The 19,312-nt window shown below is 52.8% G+C and overlaps 1 protein-coding gene across 1 annotated transcript; it reads right to left on the bottom strand.

The window, feature by feature from the left end:
* Nucleotides 1-226: 226 nt before the first annotated feature.
* LRRC14 (leucine rich repeat containing 14) lies at nt 227-6,725 on the bottom strand. Its single transcript, XM_063921108.1, has 4 exons — nt 6,525-6,725; nt 3,829-4,192; nt 2,802-3,443; nt 227-1,100 (listed from the first exon to the last, which is right to left on the bottom strand). Exons 2-4 carry the CDS (start codon nt 4,155-4,157, stop codon nt 536-538), a joined length of 1,536 nt encoding a protein of 511 aa, XP_063777178.1. The 5' UTR covers nt 4,158-4,192; nt 6,525-6,725; the 3' UTR covers nt 227-535.
* Nucleotides 6,726-19,312: the final 12,587 nt, after the last annotated feature.

The following is a 19,312-nucleotide window of genomic DNA, read 5'->3' as shown; positions in this document are numbered from 1 at the left end:
TCGGTAGGGAGAACTCAGCGATACCATCCCCAATCTTCATCCGACTGTCATCCCTGAATGCCCCCCGCACAGTAAGTGACGTTATCCCTGCACTCGCTGTTTCTAACCATCTAAGTGGCCAGGGGCAGCCGTGTGGCTTCAGCACATGAGAATGAGAGACACGGAACCCTAAACAGATGGTGGAGACGTAACACGGATGTGCGACCAATAGGAGCCTGCCATAATGTGTACTTGAAATCCGGCTAATGCTGACAATAGCCATTCTTTAATCATGTGGTATAACATTAAACAAACACGTACTTAGGACTACACGTTGATTGGTTATTATGTGTAAACATGGAGAGTAAGCAGCTGGTCCGACACCAGCTCAGTTCTGCACAACATACATGTTCATCTTGGCACTAGCACTAGCTAAGGCCGCAGTTCCGTCCTAACTTAGGACCTTGTGCCCGACTCCCTTGCATACGTTTTGGGGAACGGAGACAGTAGCCAGATGCGGCTCTCCGGAATGAATGAACCCGTCCTTCCAGCGCTGCTATAGATTCAAGTAATCCAAAGCGCGGTGCATGCACATATCTGTCGTCCACACAATGTCCGTCCTCTCCGCTCTCACCAGCAGTTCTTGCAGTTCTGCCCCAACCCGCACAAGCTTCTCCTGGTCAAACAAGCTGTCCAACAGCGAGGCAGAGGAGACCGGCCAGGGCAAGGTGCAACAGTCCAGCGGGAACGGGTAGACCACCAGCTGTAACTCCGGCATGTGCACGCAGTTCTGCAGGAGGGTCTTCAGGCCCTGAGAAGATATGGGATTACAGAACAGTCCGAGGTAACGGAGACGGGAACAGCGGCAGAGTGTGGGCAGGAACGTGGAGAGGGTGGCATCAGTCAGCTTGCACTCCATAATGTCCAGGTGGAGGAGGGAGGCAGAGACCGTGCTGAGGAGCTGCTGGAAGGGCTGCAGGAGGAGCTCCGACAGGTTGTTCCCACTGAAATCCAATTTCTTGAGCGTGGAGACGTGGATGCTCTGAGAGAGATAGTAGAGGTCTACGGGGAGAAGATAACAGAAGGCCAGTTCCAAGCTCTCCAGCGGCGTCTGCAGACCTCTGCGGGGGAAAAGAACAGACAGCATTTACTACAAGATGATCTGGGGCCTCGTTACCCCAGTGCAGCCCCGGGGCAGGCGCGTTCTCTACATTTACTCAAATACCACCCCCTAGTCATCCGCCTCTCCACATAATAACCCTGCTCCGACTGCTTCACCTTCATCATTATACTCAGAATAACCTTCCAGCCACAATCACCTTTATCATAATCATCAATCATTACTAGTTACCCCAACAATGATTATTAACCCTCCTGCACTAAGCTCCTGTTCTATCACTAACCCAATCCTTCACAATGTACCCCTCAGTCATCAATCCCTCACCCTCCCGCATTTACTCCCACCACTGAGCCAGATCAAGCTTCATCTGCGACCAGTTCTCCTCTATACAGGTTACATTTGGCGCCGCAGAATGCCGGGGTTGGTGGTTAGAGCAGAGAGTTCATTACAGAGCTTTCCATGCAGTTTACACCAAGGCTTTTCCTCCGAATGTCAGACTCTCCACAAGTCCAACATTCTATGGTGACCCAGCAACATGGTTCTTCAAACGCCGATTTCCTAAACTGTGCCCTTTATCTAAGGAAGTTCTACACTGAGCACACAATATATCATCAGGAGGAAAGTGCAATTAGTCTGGAACACCTGCATGGGACATTCAATCTATTACAAAACCCCACAGCCTGTGCCTGAGATACCCCCACAGGGTGCGTCATGAGACTCTGGGGTAATTCAGAGTTGATTGCAGCAGCAAATTTGTTAGCAGTTGGGCAAAACCATGGTGGTCATTCCGAGTTTATCGCTCGCTAGCAGTTTTTAGCTATGTCGCCTCCCACTGGGAGTGTATTTTAGCTTAGCAGAAGTGCAAACGAAGGGATCGCAGAGCGGTGGCAAACTTTTTTTGTGCAGTTTTAGAGTAGCTCAATACCTACTCAGCGCTTGCGATCACTTCAGACTATTTAGTTCTTGTTTTGACGTCACAAACACGCCCTGCGTTCGCCCAGCCACGCCTGCGTTTTCCCTGGCACACCTGCATTTTTTCGAACACTCCCTGAAAACGGCCAGTTGACACCCAGAAACGCCCACTTCCTGTCAATCACTCTGCGGCCACCACTGCGACTGAAAAGCTTCGCTAGACCCTGTGTGAAACTACATCGGCCGTTGTAAAAGTACGACGCGCATGCGCAGAAGTGCAGTTTTTTGCAGATAGCAATCAACTCGGAATGACCCCCCATGTGCACTGCAGGGGGGTGCAGATGTAACATGTGCAGAGAGAGTTAGATTTGGGTGGGTTATATTGTTTCTGTGCAGGGTAAATACTGGCTGCTTTATTTTTACACTGCAAATTAGATTTCAGTTTGAACACACCCCACCCGAATCTAACTCTCTCTGCACATGTTACATCTGCCCCCCCAGTGCACATGGTTTTGCCCAACTGCTAACAAATTTGCTGTTGCGATCAGGTCTGAATTACCCCCTTTGCGTGTTCAGTTACAGGATTACAGCCATTCTAGCCCACCCACAGACATGTGCATTGTATGGCTTAATGCGAGGCACAAGAACATTTTTATGTTTCTGGTGGTATTAGTTTACCCAAAACAGAATACAAAGTTTTACACTTTGCAGCCACCAAGATGCCAGAGGCACTGCACCCAAACCCACACATCCAGCAACTCTACAGAATGACGACGATCAGACATCTTACCCCAGCAGCTGGCGTAGGCGGCCGGAGAGCCGGGAAGAGCCCAGATTCAGCTCCTTCAGAGAGGACAGCTCTCCGATCAGAGAGGCAAAGTTCTGCATGGCTATCTCAGTGTCCGGCGAGAGGCGTCGGACGTCTACGTTGCTGTACGGTAACTTCAGGCTCTGCAGGCTGGTAAACTTGGCCATGTACAGGAGCAGAACATTCAAGCCGGTGAGCCCCAAATTATTGAACCTCAGGTCTATCTGCCGGACCCCCGCAGGATTCAAGAGTTCCAGTAACCCTACAGTGCTTCGAAGAGACAGCTCCTCCGCTCGGAGATCCCTGCACTGCAAGCGTAAGGGGCTGTGCGAGCTTACCAGCAGCGCCTCCCGCAGGACGCCGTAGGATGTGCTGTTGACAAAGAGGTCCACTCGCACCTGGACGTAGACAGAGTCGTGAGCAGGCTGAGGTGCGTGAGCTGCATCGCCGTGTCCCCTCCTGCGCTTCGACACTTGCGCCGTTTCATCGCAGCAGCGTTTGGAGCTGTCGATGCAGGCCTTGGCCAGCGTCACCGTCCGCGACCACAGGCTCATGGTATCCGGACCCTGTTCCAGACCATCGCCGTGCGTTCCCGTCATATCCAGGAGCCGCAGTCTCCTCTTCCTGTGGGTAAGGGACAGGAGATTACCGTATTGTGAGACAATCAAGATGATCTGTAAAAAGGAAACTACCTTCATTTGCAACGTTTTGTAAAAGCTCTGCGGCGCAGAAACGTCAGGAAAATAAATATTACGCTAATAAAAGCCACAAATTACAGGTGGGTAAAACGCGCGCAGAAATAACGTCTAAATAGAAGACTAATAATAATGTGCGAATAGCGAGTGAATTTCATGCAGGAGCTTACGCAAATACTAGGATACTTTTGCGCGTAAACAGGCTCCACCTATTTATGTCACATGACTTAGTCTGCCATCATGTGACAGATAAACAAGCTCACACCGCCATCTTGGCACACCTTATGGAAGCACGCGCTAAATAGGATTGTTACCCGGCAGGACTCCGCTCCTCCCTGGCCAGCGCCTCCGTCAGGCAGGCCATGACGCCCAGTATCACCGCCTGCACACACAGCTTGCTGGGACTCTCCCGTAGCTGGCCTGGGCCGCCGCCGTCTCTGTCGCCGTGCAGCAGTCTCTGGAAGCTCAGCACCGAGAACGGCCATTGCTGCACCAGGTCCTGGAGCACCAGGGTCTTCTTGCCCAGGAAAGCAGCCTTGAACAGCACTGGGTACAGCTCTTCGGGGGTGAAGTCCAATGCCCTCCGGATGGAGGAGTGATCAGATACCACCCTCTGGGCGCAGAGAAATACTAGGGTCTGCATGGTGCAGTCCGTCAGCCGGGCCTTGAGACCATCACCTGAGAACAGACAATACAGTATGACTGAAGCTGCGCGGCCTGTACACACACACACACACACACACACACACACACAAGGGAGATGGACGTCCTCTGCCGACCCATTTACCATCATCACACCAGTAAATGATCCAATCTATTAGAGGCTTACCGGGCGTGGAAGCCATGTTATTGGTGCGCACACTGTCACATCGGGCCAGTTGGTTAGAGTCTGCTGTGACTGGGTGAATTAAATCTACACATTGCACATAGCAAAATATTGTCTATATTTATATTAATGCCAAATAAAGTCAGGATGGAGGCTGGAAAGTACAGAATCAGCAACGCAGGAAGCGCAGCATCAGCAACGCAGGAAGCGCAGCATCAGCAACGCAGGAAGCCCAGCATCAGCAACGCAGGAAGCCCAGCATCAGCAACGCAGGAAGCCCAGCATCAGCAACGCAGGAAGCCCAGCATCAGCAACGCAGGAAGCCCAGCATCAGCAACGCAGGAAGCCCAGCATCAGCAACGCAGGAAGCCCAGCATCAGCAACGCAGGAAGCCCAGCATCAGCAACGCAGGAAGCCCAGCATCAGCAACGCAGGAAGCCCAGCATCAGCAACGCAGGAAGTACAGCATCAGCAACGCAGGAAGTACAGCATCAGCAACGCAGGAAGTACAGCATCAGCAATGCAGGAAGCCCAGCATCAGCAACGCAGGAAGCCCAGCATCAGCAACGCAAGAAGTACAGCATCAGCAACGCAGGAAGTACAGCATCAGCAACGCAGGAAGTACAGCATCAGCAATGCAGGAAGCCCAGCATCAGCAACGCAGGAAGCCCAGCATCAGCAACGCAAGAAGTACAGCATCAGCAACGCAAGAAGTACAGCATCAGCAACGCAGGAAGTACAGCATCAGCAACGCAGGAAGTACAGCATCAGCAACGCAGGAAGCCCAGCATCAGCAACGCTGGAAATACAGCATCAGCAACGCAGGAAGCCCAGCATCAGCAACGCTGGAAATACAGCATCAGCAACGCAGGAAGCCCAGCATCAGCAACGCAGGAAGTGGACACCCGACAGGCGTTATATACATGCAAATAACGATTTACACATTAGACAGGGATGGGGGTCCCGCAGAAGGAGACGCCAGGGATGGGGGTCCCGCAGAAGGGGACGCCAGGGATGGGGATCCCGCAGAAGGAGACGCCAGGGATGGGGGTCCCGCAGAAGGAGACGCCAGGGATGGGGGTCCCGCAGAAGGAGACGCCAGGGATGGGGGTCCCGCAGAAGGAGACGCCAAGGATGGGGGTCCCGCAGAAGGAGACGCCAGGGATGGGGGTCCCGCAGAAGGAGACGCCAGGGATGGGGGTCCCGCAGAAGGAGACGCCAGGGATGGGGGTCCCGCAGAAGGAGACGCCAAGGATGGGGGTCCCGCAGAAGGAGACGCCAGGGATGGGGGTCCCGCAGAAGGAGACGCCAAGGATGGGGGTCCCGCAGAAGGAGACGCCAGGGATGGGGGTCCCGCAGGAAGGGAAGTTAGGGATGGGGGTCCCGCAGGAGGGGACGCCAGGGATGGGGGTCCAGCAGAAGGGGACGCCAGGGATGGGGGTCCCGCAGAGGGGGACGCCAGGGATGGGGGTCCCGCAGAAGGGGACGCCAGGGATGGGGGTCCCGCAGAAGGGGACGCCAGGGATGGGGGTCCCGCAGAAGGGGACGCCAGGGATGGGGGTCCCGCAGAAGGGGACGCCAGGGATGGGGGTCCCGCAGAGGGGGACGAGAGGGATAAAGGGTTTGGAGGGAGATGATGATCCCACAAAAGACAGGCTGACACAGGAACAGACGGGGAGGTGGGGGTCCAAATGATATGAAGGGTTATGGGGAAAAGTTCACTGAGAGGCAGGAATATGGTGCACAGGAGGGCTACAGGCAGACATGGCACAGACAGATGGGTACCAGGGGGTGACAGAGAATGATGGGGCACAGGGGGAGGCACAGACAGGCGGGGCACAGGGGGGAGGCACAGAAAGCTGGGTAAAGGGGGCATAGGCAGCTGGGGTAGTGAGGAGAGGCACAGACAAGTAGGGCACAGGTAGGTGAGGCACTGATGGGGGGCACTGGCAGGTGGGGCGTGGGGGAGCCACAGACAGGTAGGTGGGGTACAGGGGGGAGTCACACGTATGTGAGGCACTGGCAGATAGGGCACCGGTAGGTGAGGCACCGACAGATAGGGCAAAAGCAGGGGAGGTACTGGCAGATAGGGCACAGGCAGGAGAATGATAGACAAGGAGCATCACAGGTAGGTGGGATAGGGGTCCGGGGGGGGCTCCCCCGGTGCTGGGCGGCTGCACTCACTCTGTGGGTGGGGCTGTACGATCACATCCCCTCCACGGTGTGCCTTCTCGGGTCAGTTCCGACCCAGCTCGGTGTCCGCGCCGCAAACAGTACACACCGGACCCGGAAAGACGCACTGCCCGAAACGAGCACGCTGATTGGTGCAGCTGCCTGCGTGACGTCACATGGGACACCGAGGCGCCATCTTTGTTGTGGCGGCGCTGTGAGAGAGTAGCTCTCCCTGGGCCAGATGTACTAAGCTTGAAAAGTGATAAATGTCACTGTGATAAAGCACCAGCCAATCGGCTCCTAACTGTCATTTTTCAAACACAGCCTGTGACATGGCAGTTAGGAGCCGATTGGCTGGTGCTTTATCACAGTGATATTTATCACTTGTCAGGCTTAGTACATCTCCCCCCCTGTCTCCCATGCGTTCTCGGTAGCGTCTAGTTTCTCTTCGTGCAGAGGACCTTTCCCATAACCCCCTGGGTCCATGTCACAATCTATTTGGAATACACAGAACCCGCAGCAACACAGCCTGGCATAGTACGGCTCTCACCTGTGCCGCCCCTCCTTCCCCTCTGTACAGCTCTCACCTGTGCCGCCCCTCCTTCCCCTCTGTACGGCTCTCACCTGTGCCGCCCCTCCTTTCCCTCTGTACGTCTCTCACCTGTGCCGCCCCTCCTTCCCCTCTGTACGGCTCTCACCTGTGCCGCCCCTCCTTTCCCTCTGTACGGCTCTCACCTGCGCCGCCCCTCCTTCCCCTCTGTACGGCTCTCACCTGCGCCGCCCCTCATTCCCCTCTGTACGGCTCTCACCTGCGCCGCCCCACCTTCCCCTCTGTACGGCTCTCACCTGTGCCGCCCCTCCATCCCCTCTGTACGGCTCTCACCTGTGCTGCCCCTCTGTACGGCTTTCACCTGTGCCGCCTCTCCTTCTCCTCTGTACTGCTCTCACCTGTGCCGCCCCTCTGTACGGCTCTCACTTGTGCCGCCCCTCATTCCCCTCTGTACAGCTCACACCTGTGCCGCCCCTCATTCCCCTCTGTACGGCTCTCACCTGTGCCGCCCCTCCTTCCCCTCTGTACGGCTCACACCTGCGCCGCCCCTCCTTCCCCTCTGTACGAGTCTCACCTGTGCCGCCCCTCATTCCCCTCTGTACGGCTCTCACCTGTGCCGCCCCTCCTTCCCCTCTGTACGGCTCACACCTGCGCCGCCCCTCCTTCCCCTCTGTACGGCTCTCACCTGTGCCGCCCCTCATTCCCCTCTGTACGGCTCTCACCTGTGCCGCCCCTCCTTCCCCTCTGTACGGCTCACACGTGTGCCGCCCCTCCTTCCCCTCTGTACGAGTCTTACCTGTGCCGCCCCTCATTCCCCTCTGTACGGCTCTCACCTGTGCCGCCCCTCCTTCCCCTCTGTACGGCTCTCACATGCGCCGCCCCTCCTTCCCCTCTGTACGGCTCTCACCTGTGCCGCCCCTCCTTCGCCTCTGTACGGCTCTCACCTGTGTCGCCCCTCTGTACGGCTCTCACCTGTGCCGCCTCTCCTTCCCCTCTGTACAGCTCTCACTTGTGCCGCCCCTCCTTCCCCTCTGTACGGCTCCCACCTGCGCCGCCCCTCCTTCCCCTCTGTACTGCTCCCACCTGCGCCGCCCCTCCTTCCCCTCTGTACGGCTCTCACCTGTGCCACCCCTCCTTCCCCTCTGTACGGCTCTCACCTGCGCCGCCCCTCCTTCCCCTCTGTACGGCTCTCACCTGTGCCGCCCCTCCTTCCCCTCTGTACGGCTCCCACCTGCGCCTCCCCTCCTTCCCCTGTGCTGCCCCTCCTTCCCCTCTGTACAGCTCTCACCTGTGCCGCACCTCCTTCCCCTCTGTACGGCTCTCACCTGTGCCGCCCCTCCTTCCCCTCTGTACAGCTCTCACCTGTGCCGCCCCTCATTCCCCTCTGTACGGCTCTCACCTGCGCTGCCCCTCCTTCCCCTCTGTACGGCTCACACCTGTGCCGCCCCTCCTTCCCCTCTGTACGGTTCTCACCTTTGCCGCCCCTCCTTCCCCTCTTTACGGCTCTCACCTGCGCCGCCCCTCCTTCCCCTCTGTACGGCTCTCACCTGTGCCGCCCCTCCTTCCCCTCTGTACGGCTCTCACCTGTGCCGCCCCTCCTTCCCCTCTGTATGGCTCTCACCTGTGCCGCCCCTCCTTCCCCTCTGTACGGCTCTCACCTGTGCCGCCCCTCCTTCCCCTCTGTACGGCTCTCACCTGTGCCGCCCCTCCTTCCCCTCTGTATGGCTCTCACCTGTGCCGCCCCTCCTTCCCCTCTGTACGGCTCTCACCTGTGCCGCCCCTCCTTCCCCTCTGTACGGCTCTCACCTGTGCTGGGAATAGGCGCCCAGGACTGTTTTACCTCATTTTGGACCTGAAGGGAAGACTGGGGGATTCCATGAGCTGGGAACCCTCAGGTCACAGCCCCTATTTACCATTGTGTTAGCTGTGGTGGAGATACTTACCTGCAGCTATGTGTGTAACCCCCTACACCAGCCGCGTGTCTACCCACCATGCCGCCAGTCAGCGCTTGCACCCCTGCATCAGACGGGGTATTAGAGGGGTGGGGTACGGGCATGGTGGGACCAGCGCCCAGGTGGGCACAGCCACAGATGGAGCCACTGACTTTACCCTCCAGCAGCTCCGGGCTTAATGTGCGTATACTCTTAGGGCCTTCACGCTTGGGATGGCCATTGCCCATCGATGGTTGCCAACCACAGATTACTTGCCACAGGTGGTCAATGGGTGTGCCATCGATGGTGGAGATCCAAAGGTTCCATTACGTTGTAATTTCTGGCCTGCGCAGGAGGCACAGAGCATAGAACCGGGCTTCCCTGATTGGCAGCACAAGCGTGCACATCCAGCGATGGGTATCTCTGATAGCATCCCTACTCCACCCGCCATAATTCACCACAAGTATGGGAATGTGCTATAGACGGTATCAGGCACCGAGAGCGTTCAAAGCACACTACACAATAGAGAGATAATGTGTAATAATCTCTGCGGTATGTAATATCGGATATATAGTTTATTAGATCGCAGTGTGGTCAAATGGCGAATACCCGTCTACCGCTACGAGGTGACTCGGCTCACATGGGTGCTTACATTAACCATCCATTTCTGGAGCAGGGAACATGTTCCCGAAGGCTACCAATAAGGCTGGTAGGACCCTGGCTATATGCTGCGCCGATTGCAAACTCCAAAAGACAGAAGAGTGAAATGAAAGTTATTGCAGCCCTCATCATAGAGACAATGGGGTATGCACATCAAGGGTTAAATGTAAGCCCGCAATGTGCGATCAGCAAGATGGTCATTACGGTCACAGCGGCGGTTTTTACCTGTGGGCTGTAGGCCTCCCCCTTCAGTCAAAATCTACCACCCGTAAACCCATAGTGATAGCAGCGGCTTCCTATCGGAAGCACTAACTGATAATCACATGCTGGACTGTGATCGGCAAATACAGCTTCCAATGGGAAGCCTTTCTGCCAACTCAGAGTGCTTCTAGGGCTGCAGCCGATGCAGCCCCTAGAAGCTGCAGGAAAGAAGGGGGGTGCTGCTGCACATGTGCAAATTCTCCCCGCCAGCCATAAGATTCTTCTATGGGCTGCACAGTATGCAGTCCAAATAAGTTAGTGCGCATGTGTGCCACTGCTGTTGGGTTTTTTTCCCTTCTCCCCGACACTGACTAATGCTTGTGCGCATGTGCATCACAGTGCGACAGGCCGCGCAACAGCTTGAGTGGGTTGCGGGAGGAGCAGACAGAGCTGTCAGCAGCCGCCCAGAAGACTGCAGGCAGGAGCCGCTGCTGCTCACGGACACATTTTCAAAGGACTACAGGTGGAGCTAATTATTTCACTCGTGATTCCGTGAGGAGACCTGGAAAACATGCACTGTGTGGGGTTCTGACTGAATTTGGGAACCACGTGAGTTAGAGGGCTAGGCACGAGAGTATGGCACTAAAATGCTTAACTAAACCTAGCCCTAACCCCTCCCACTTCCCCAGACATCATTTCCTAACAAAGCCGCATGGAGGAAGCGAAAAGGAAACCTCCAATCAAAGAATAAAAGAACAAGAACATTAGAACAGTAAAAACAGGGAGGGATCGCAGTGTCCCCCAAATGGATGGTGAGGAAAGGATTTTATGGTGACTACATAAAAATTCAAATTTCCTCGTGCATCCGATCTGGAGGACACTGCGGAGCTTATGCTGGGATGTCTCAAAGCCAGCCTAGCCGGCGGAGCGGCGGCTTGCAAAGCCGCCCACAAAACATAAAGCCCGACTCTGGCATCAGAATGATCAAATGTGTGAAACCCATAAAACATGGTGACAATACGCAAAGATGACCAAGTCGCTGCTCTGCACAACTGCTCCATGGAGGCACCATGGCGAAGCACCTAAGAGGCACCCACCGTATGAGTGGAATGAGCCCGGATGGAGGAAGGGATCGGCACATTAAAAGATACATTGGCCTGGTGAATTGTGGCATTAACCCACTGAGCAATAGGACGCTTAGAAGCTGGACAGCATCACTTGGGGGCATCCACAAGTACGCCACATGGTAAAGCTATGCTCTAGATAGACCCGTAAAGCGCGTATCACATCTGAAAGCCCAAGCGTGGTGGAAGACATTGGCGAAGAACCCAGAAAACTCAGAAGAACAATGTCCTGGTTCATATGAAAGTTAGAGCCCACCTTGGGTAGAAAAGATGGCTTAGTACATGAAAATAGATCCCTTGGTCCTTAAGATTTTAGTCACAAGATCCATGCCGTCAACGCCAGTTGAGACAAATTGGGGTGTAAGCACGGTCCTTGGTGCGGCAGGTCTCCCCGCAGAGGGAGCTGCCAAGGAGGTTCATCCAGCAGACTAAGCAGATCTGAGTACCAGGCATGACAGGGCCCTTCTGGGGCTATCAGAACAAGTGGGAGACCCTCTCCCCGGCTCTTCTGAAGTACCCAGTGACAGAGGTGAAAAGAGATTATTTCTTTGGAAGGACCAAGGAGTCATCAGAGTGTCCACCAGAGTAACTTGGGGGTCCCGGGATCTCACCCTGTCCACAGGCAACGTTTGTTGAGCCGGGAAGCCATGAGATCTATATCTGGTGCCCCCCAAAATTCGGAAATCATCTGAAACACCTCCTGATGCAACACCTACAATTCTCCAGAAAGTGCGCCTCCCAGTTGTCCACCCCTGGAACGTGAATGGCTGAAATGGCACTCAAGCCTCCACCCAAGAAAGGATGAGAGCTACTCAACATTGCCTGTCGACTCCCGGTGCCAGCCTGGCAATTGATATAAGCGACAGTAGTGGCTTTGTCCAACTGAATGCAAACTGGTTTGTTCTGCAGGACAGTCTATGCCTGAAGCAGAGCATGCATATCTGCTATCAACTCCAGAATGTTGATTGAGAGAGTTAATTCCACCCTGGACCAGCGGCCCCTGAGATGAATATTCAAATTTACTGCACCCCAGTCGACCAAGCTGGCATCTATTGTCACCAAGGTCCAGTCCCAAACAAATAGGGACCTTTTGGCCACCAATGCAGGGACTGACTAGTCAGAGGGTATAGGCAAAAGAATTGCCTGTCCAACGGGGGTCCAAACTTGTTCCAATGGCCCAGAAACTGGTTCTAAAGAGAACGAGCATGGAGCCTGGCAAAGGGAACCGCCTCGAAGGGTGCCACCATCTTCCCCAGCAGTTACATGGCCTTGAGAATGGAGGCCTGCGGTCGATCCAGTAAAGTTCTCACCAACTGCTGGATTTCCAGCACGTTCTGTGAGGGAAGAAAGATTCTGGCAGCAAGTGTTGAAGAGAAGCCCCAAGAAGATCATTTGCTGGGACTGAATGAGGTTGGATTTTCTATAAATGAGAAGCCACCCATGACTCTCCAGGCTATCCATCACCATCTGTACAGTAAGTGATGATGCAAAATGGCCTCTGAAGGAGCCCTCACAAGCAGATCATCAGATATGGAATGATAGTAATGGCCTGGTGCTTGAGGATGGTGACCATATGGGCCAAGACTTTTGTGAAGACCCTAAAGACAGTGGCAAGATCAAAAGGCAAGGCCCGGAATTAGTCTAGTTCTACTACTGTAAAACAGAGCAACCGCTGATGGCCTTCCCAGATGGGACTGTGGAGGTAGGCATCCTTGACGTCCAGGAATGCCAGAAATTCCTCTGGAACCATTGCATTGGCAAACAGACCACAGAGACTCCATCTTTAAGTGGGCCAAACTCTAGGTAGGGCTTAAGCTGTTTCAAGTTAAGTAGCCATCCGGTTTGCCTATTAGAAAAAAATTGTAGTAAAAACCTAATCTCTCGTGGTATACGGGGACCAGAACAATAACTCCGGAATCTAGGACTGAGTGAACAGCGTCCAGAGGAGCCGCCTGTTTTGCCGGAGCTTGGGGAAGAGGATTGGGAAAGAACCTTCTGGAACTGGGACCTGCTTAAAGCATGTATCCTCTGTCTAGAATGCCCTGTGCCCAGTGATCTGGGGTAGATTGGAGCCTGTAAACAAACTGAAAGCGCTTAGAAAACTGAAATTGTTTATCAGGTTTGAGCAGAGCCTCAGACAAAGTGTTCGAAAAATGAACAAAAGTGCAGTGATTAGATCTTGTACACCTAAACTAGTAGGAGAATCTTCCTCCCAACCAGTCTGATCCACCCAATCCCGGCCTACTATTTTCCCTTAATCTACTGAAGAATCGGAGGCAGATTCACTGTTCTATATTATGGGCCTATAAGGGCTCCTGAGCAGTAGCAGTTCGAGGATCCTGTGGGGAAACAGAAAAGGGGGAAATCACTGACCTCAGATCTGCGATCTATATGTCTTTTGAGATCCGCGATGGCCTCCACCATGGACTTGGCCATTCCAGGATCATTGACTCGTGCAAGACCAACTCATGTGGCCTGCTAAGGACCTCAGGCTGACACAATGGCCCTCATTCCGAGTTGTTCGCTAGCTAGCTGCTTTTAGCAGCAGTGCACACGCTAAGCCTCCCCCCTCTGGGAGTGTATCTTAGCTTAGCAGAATAGCGAACGAAAGATTAGCAGAACTGCACAGGAAAAATTTCATGCAGTTTCTGAGTAGCTCCAGACCTACTCCTATCTTGCGATTACTGCAGTCTGTTCAGTTCCTGGTTTGACGTCACAAACACGCCCTGCGCTCGGCCAGCCACTCCCCCGTTTCTCCAGTCACTCCTGCGTTTTTGACTGGCACGCCTGCGTTTTTTAGCACACTCCCTGAAAACGCAGAGATGCCGCCCAGAAACACCCACTTCCTGTCAATCATACTACGAACACTCGAGCGACTGAAAAACGTCGCTCGAGCTTGGGTAAAACTACAAGGTTTTGTGTGAAAGTACCATGCGCATGCGCAGAATTGTCGCTTTTTCACTTGATCATTGCGCTGCGAAAAACGGCAGCGAGCGATCAACTCGGAATGAGGGCCAATGTACATAGCAAGTGCGTAGCTACCATAGGTGCAGGGAGTGCAGCTGCTATGGGGCCCAGAGCTGAGAGGGGCCACCTTCCCTGTCCCAGCACCGTCATCACCTTGCTTCTGGGTTTAGAGCTGGTGAGAGTACTGCGTATGTGTGACCGCTGGCCTGTGCATGTGTCAGTAATGGCTGATGGAGAGGTATCCTCCGCCAGGTCGACGCAGCAGGTGCATGGCGTGACACAGGGGGCAGTGACAGGGTAAAATATGATGCTTTACTGGGGCGCGGTGGAGGGGCGTAACCATGAGATAGCATCATTGTGGCCCCGTCCCTGCTACACTATGCCGAGATTACTGGCATAGTGGAGCAGGAGGCGTGGCCAAGATGATGCGATTCAGCGCTTCAGGGGATATGCGTGCTGCTCCTGGAGGTGCGGAAGCTCGGCTGCCGGCCAGGAGACTTGCCAACTTTTCCGGGTGACTGGGAGCGTCACCCGATTTAAGGGAGCCTCCCGGCCATACCAGGACTGTAGGAAAGTATGGGTTACACCATATTCATATGGCGTTAACTGCCGGAACCAAGCTCCAGACTGCTTCACATTCCAGAGTATGGTAAATGTGAGTTTAGCAGCCCCCATAGAAAACTTTGGTGCTGCTTCTGTGGTCAGAAATGGAGGGACTGTGGCAAATATTTGAGATATCTGCTGCTGTCACCGCTTCTAAAATCCTGGGGATACTTACCTTTTGTGGGGCCTTCCGAAAACACCCTGCAAACTATATATGTGATAAATATGCTGCAAAGTGTTGTGCATTAGTGGTAATACCTGACATAATAACACAGCAGCTTCTAGCTGGTTATTACAAGGTGCCGCACAACTAGACAACAGTGCAATAGTCATTCTTACTTTCATATACTGTAGCACCTGTCTCTTATATACTGCAGACAAGTGATGTAGACAGTGAAGGATATGACTGTGACTTAGCACGTAGCCGGGCGGCTGTCTGCTCCAGATATTCTTTATTGTACTCCTGTTATATTGAGGGTTTTATAATGTTAGCCTATCATTAGTTTACTTAATAGAGTAAATATTGCCCAGCCTCCTGTATATTTATTATTACGCCTGATTAACACTACAATATAAATCCTATACCCCATATGTCCGCTGTCCTCCCTTCTGCTAACATCTATCGCAGCCACGGAATTCTGAAGAAACTCTACGGGGGGGAATGTAACAGCCTGCGCCGAGTTTCATCGCTTGTAACTAGAGATGAGCGGATTCGGTTTTACTCGGATTTACTCGGTTCTCAAAACGGCATCTGATTGGCTACCCAAAACACGTGACATCCGTGAGCCAATAAGATGACGTTTTGAGAACCGAGTAAATCCGTGTAAAATCGAATCCGCTCATCTCTACTTGTAACCAATCAGAACGGATTTTCCCATGCTCTGACCAAGAGTCTTCACGTCTCTAGTATAAATGATATAGGAGCCCACTCAGTGTCGGACAGGGGCTTGAAGGGCCCACCAGGGAAATGCAATCACAGTGGCCCACTAAGGGGCATTGCCATATGCTGGAAGGGGTGTGGCCACGTGACCAGAGAGGAGTGTCCATCCATTGCAGGCGCCACCTAGCATAGTATATAAAGAAAAAGAGCTCTTCCTCGCTGCCCACTTCAAGCTGTTGTGTATGTGTCTGGGTTACACTCGGAGACAACAGTAGATACAAATAATGACCACAGTAGAGTGCCAGATACAAATATACAAATAATGATCCCAGTAGTGCCAGATACACATAATGACCCAGTATAGTGCCAGATAAACAGATGCCCACAGTAGTGCAATGCCAGATACACATACGCTCCCAGCAGTGCCAGATACACATACACCCACAGCAGTGCCAGATACACATACGCCCCAAGCAGTGCCAGATACACATACGCCCCTGCAGTGCCAGATACACATACGCCCCTGCAGTGCCAGATACACATACGCCCCTGCAGTGCCAGATACACATACGCCCCTGCAGTGCCAGATACACATACGCCCCTGCAGTACCAGATACACATAATGACCCAGTATAGTGCCAGATAAACAGATGCCCACAGTAGTGCAATGCCAGATACACATACGCTCCCAGCAGTGCCAGATACACATACACCCACAGCAGTGCCAGATACACATACGCCCCCAGCAGTGCCAGATACACATACGCCCCCAGCAGTGCCAGATACACATACGCCCCCAGCAGTGCCAGATACACATACGCCCGCAGCAGTGCCAGATACACATACGCCCCTGCAGTGCCAGATACACATACGCCCCTGCAGTGCCAGATACACATACGCCACTGCAGTGCCAGATACACATAATGACCCAGTATAGTGCCAGATAAACAGATGCCCACAGTAGTGCAATGCCAGATATACATACGCTCCCAGCAGTGCCAGATACACATACACCCCCAGCAGTGCCAGATACACATACGCCCCCAGCAGTGCCAGATACACATACGCCCCCAGCAGTGCCAGATACACATACGCCCCCATCAGTGCCAGATACACATACGCCCCCAGCAGTGCCAGATACACATACGCCCCTGCAGTGCCAGATACACATACGCCCCTGCAGTGCCAGATACACATGACCCAGTATAGTGCCAGATAAACAGATGCCCACAGTAGTGCCAGATACACATACGCCCCCAGCAGTGCCAGATACACATACCCCCCCAGCAGTGCCAGATACACATACGCCCCTGCAGTGCCAGATACACATACGCCCCTGCAGTGCCAGATACACATACGCCCCTGCAGTGCCAGATACACATAATGACCCAGTATAGTGCCAGATAAACAGATGCCCACAGTAGTGCCAGATACACATACGCCCCCAGCAGTGCCAGATACACATACCCCCCCAGCAGTGCCAGATACACATACGCTCCCAGCAGTGCCAGATACACATATGCCCCCAGCAGTGCCAGATACACATACGCCCCCAGCAGTGCCAGATACACATACACCCCCAGCAGTGCCAGATACACATACGCCCCCAGCAGTGCCAGATACACATACGCTCCCAGCAGTGCCAGATACACATACCCCCCCAGCAGTCCCAGATTCACATATGCCCCCAGCAGTGCCAGATACACATACGCCCCCAGCAGTGCCAGATACATATAACCCCCCAGCAGTGCCAGATACACATATGCCTCCAGCAGTGCCAGACACACATATGCCCCTGCAATGCCAGATACACATACGTCACCAGCAGTGCCAGATACACATACCCCCCAGCAGTGCCAGACACACATATGCCCCTGCAATGCCAGATACACATACGCCCCCAGCAGTGCCAGATACAAAACGCAAAAGTGAATACTCGAATACAAGCGCTCAGTGTTATTCCATGCAAATAGTATACTTAATGTCCATATAAGACTGTGGGAGGAGTCCAACTTCCAAATGGGTCCTGCTGCTGTATTGTGGATCCAAAGAGAAACTTCTGCTCCGCAACTTGACTCAGGATAATATACAATGGAAACCGAAATAAAACATCATGGTGCAATATGTCCTTATATAATGAAAAGTGATGTTATTTCTGGTAGCAATGAATCCACTGTGACATAGATGGCGCACCCCACTCACAATGTATATAGCATGTCTCCGCATATAAAGGTATCTTTGCCTCTATCACACAAAAGAGTCGTGACGATAAATGCGTACCATTACTCACTCAAGAATAGGCGCTGATCCTCATATAACGGTTTCTTTTCATACTGCTTCACAGATGAACGAACAGGTGGTGGTAAAATAAAAACACTTTATTTAAAATACATACAGGGGACCCCACATGCAACAACTCAGGGGTGGAAAGTGTGACAACTGGTAGGCCGTCGGCTGAAAACGGCCTACCAGCCACGCCTGCGTTTTTCCTGGCACGTCTGCGTTTTTTCGAACACTCCCTGAAAACGGTCAGTAGACACCCAGAAACGCCCTCTTCCTGTCAATCACTCTGTGGCTGGCATTGCAACTGAAAAGCGACGCTAGACCTTGTGTAAAAATACATCGGCCATTGTGAAAGTACATCGCGCGTGCGCACTGCGCGCATGCGCAGAAGTGCCACTTTTTCACTTAACCGCTGCGCTGCGAACATTTTTCTCTAGCGATCAACTTGGAATGACCCCCATAGGCTACACTGCATCCTTGCTCCCAATTAGAGGGTACCACACAATCCCTCATGCAGCATCCAGGGAAGGGGGTCTGATCTAACATTGGATTAATGCTGCCTAATTAGTTCAGGATCTTGTTACTGCTGCAGATCAGGAGCCATGGATCTGTCTGATCACAAGAGAGAGACACCGGGGGGTTTATTTACTAAAGTTCCGATCTTGTCCGATTATTATTTTTTATTTCTAAGTGGCAACACAAATCTCGGCAGTGTTTGGCGTATTTGTAATGTTTTTCATGGCAGAGATCAAAAATACGAATGAATAGACCATCGGTCAAACGCGGCTGTTTATTCATACAACACGGGAATTTACTATTCATTTGTATTTGGGTGTTTGACTCTGAATGTTAAAATACGGTCATATTTTTTTGCGATTCGTTAAAAAAAAGCAGCAAATAAATAAACCTGCTTTTTCCTGGCGTGTTTACATGTGTTGCAACTTAGAAATCAATCACACCTGAATTAGGATGCCTATAAAAGGATCTTAGGCCCATTTCAATACACCTACACTCAGAAATGGCAGCTGGAGTTTGGTGCAGTGATATTTTGTGTGCTGTGGGATTCCTGAGACTCAGACATCAGCCTGGAAGTAACCAGGGCCAACAAACTGAACATGGTCAGCAGGTTGTACAGGTTCCGCGGAGGCTGCACAGGCCTCGTTTTTTTAGGGGGCATTTAAACTTGAACGCATTGTCCGATGATACGGTCATACAGATGTTCCGTCTAAATCGTACCAACATTTTCCGTCTGTATGACCTTGTCAAACTGGGCCTAGACCCTGAGACAGCACGCTCTCACCCTGTCTCAGGCATGCACAAACTCCTGGCTGTGTTGCACTTTATGGCTACTGGGAGCTTTCAGGCTGTGTCTGGGGATGTCATTGGAATCTCACAGCCCTCCTTTTCCAGAATACTAACACAGGTGACGTATACCTAATAACATCATCTTTTTTTTTTTTTTTTTTTTTTTACGGTCAGTGGCCAGTGATGAAGTAATGTAAATTAATCTCAGTATCCTTTTGTTATCAAATATAGACACAGTTGTTGGATGTTTTGCAGACCCACATCGATGCCTCAATCTGCTTCCCTACCCAGGGGTC

The sequence above is a fragment of the Pseudophryne corroboree genome, chromosome 5 (assembly GCF_028390025.1).
Source record: "Pseudophryne corroboree isolate aPseCor3 chromosome 5, aPseCor3.hap2, whole genome shotgun sequence".
In the NCBI taxonomy this organism is placed as follows: Eukaryota; Metazoa; Chordata; class Amphibia; order Anura; family Myobatrachidae; genus Pseudophryne; species Pseudophryne corroboree.
This window is presented reverse-complemented; position numbering and strand designations above follow the sequence as displayed.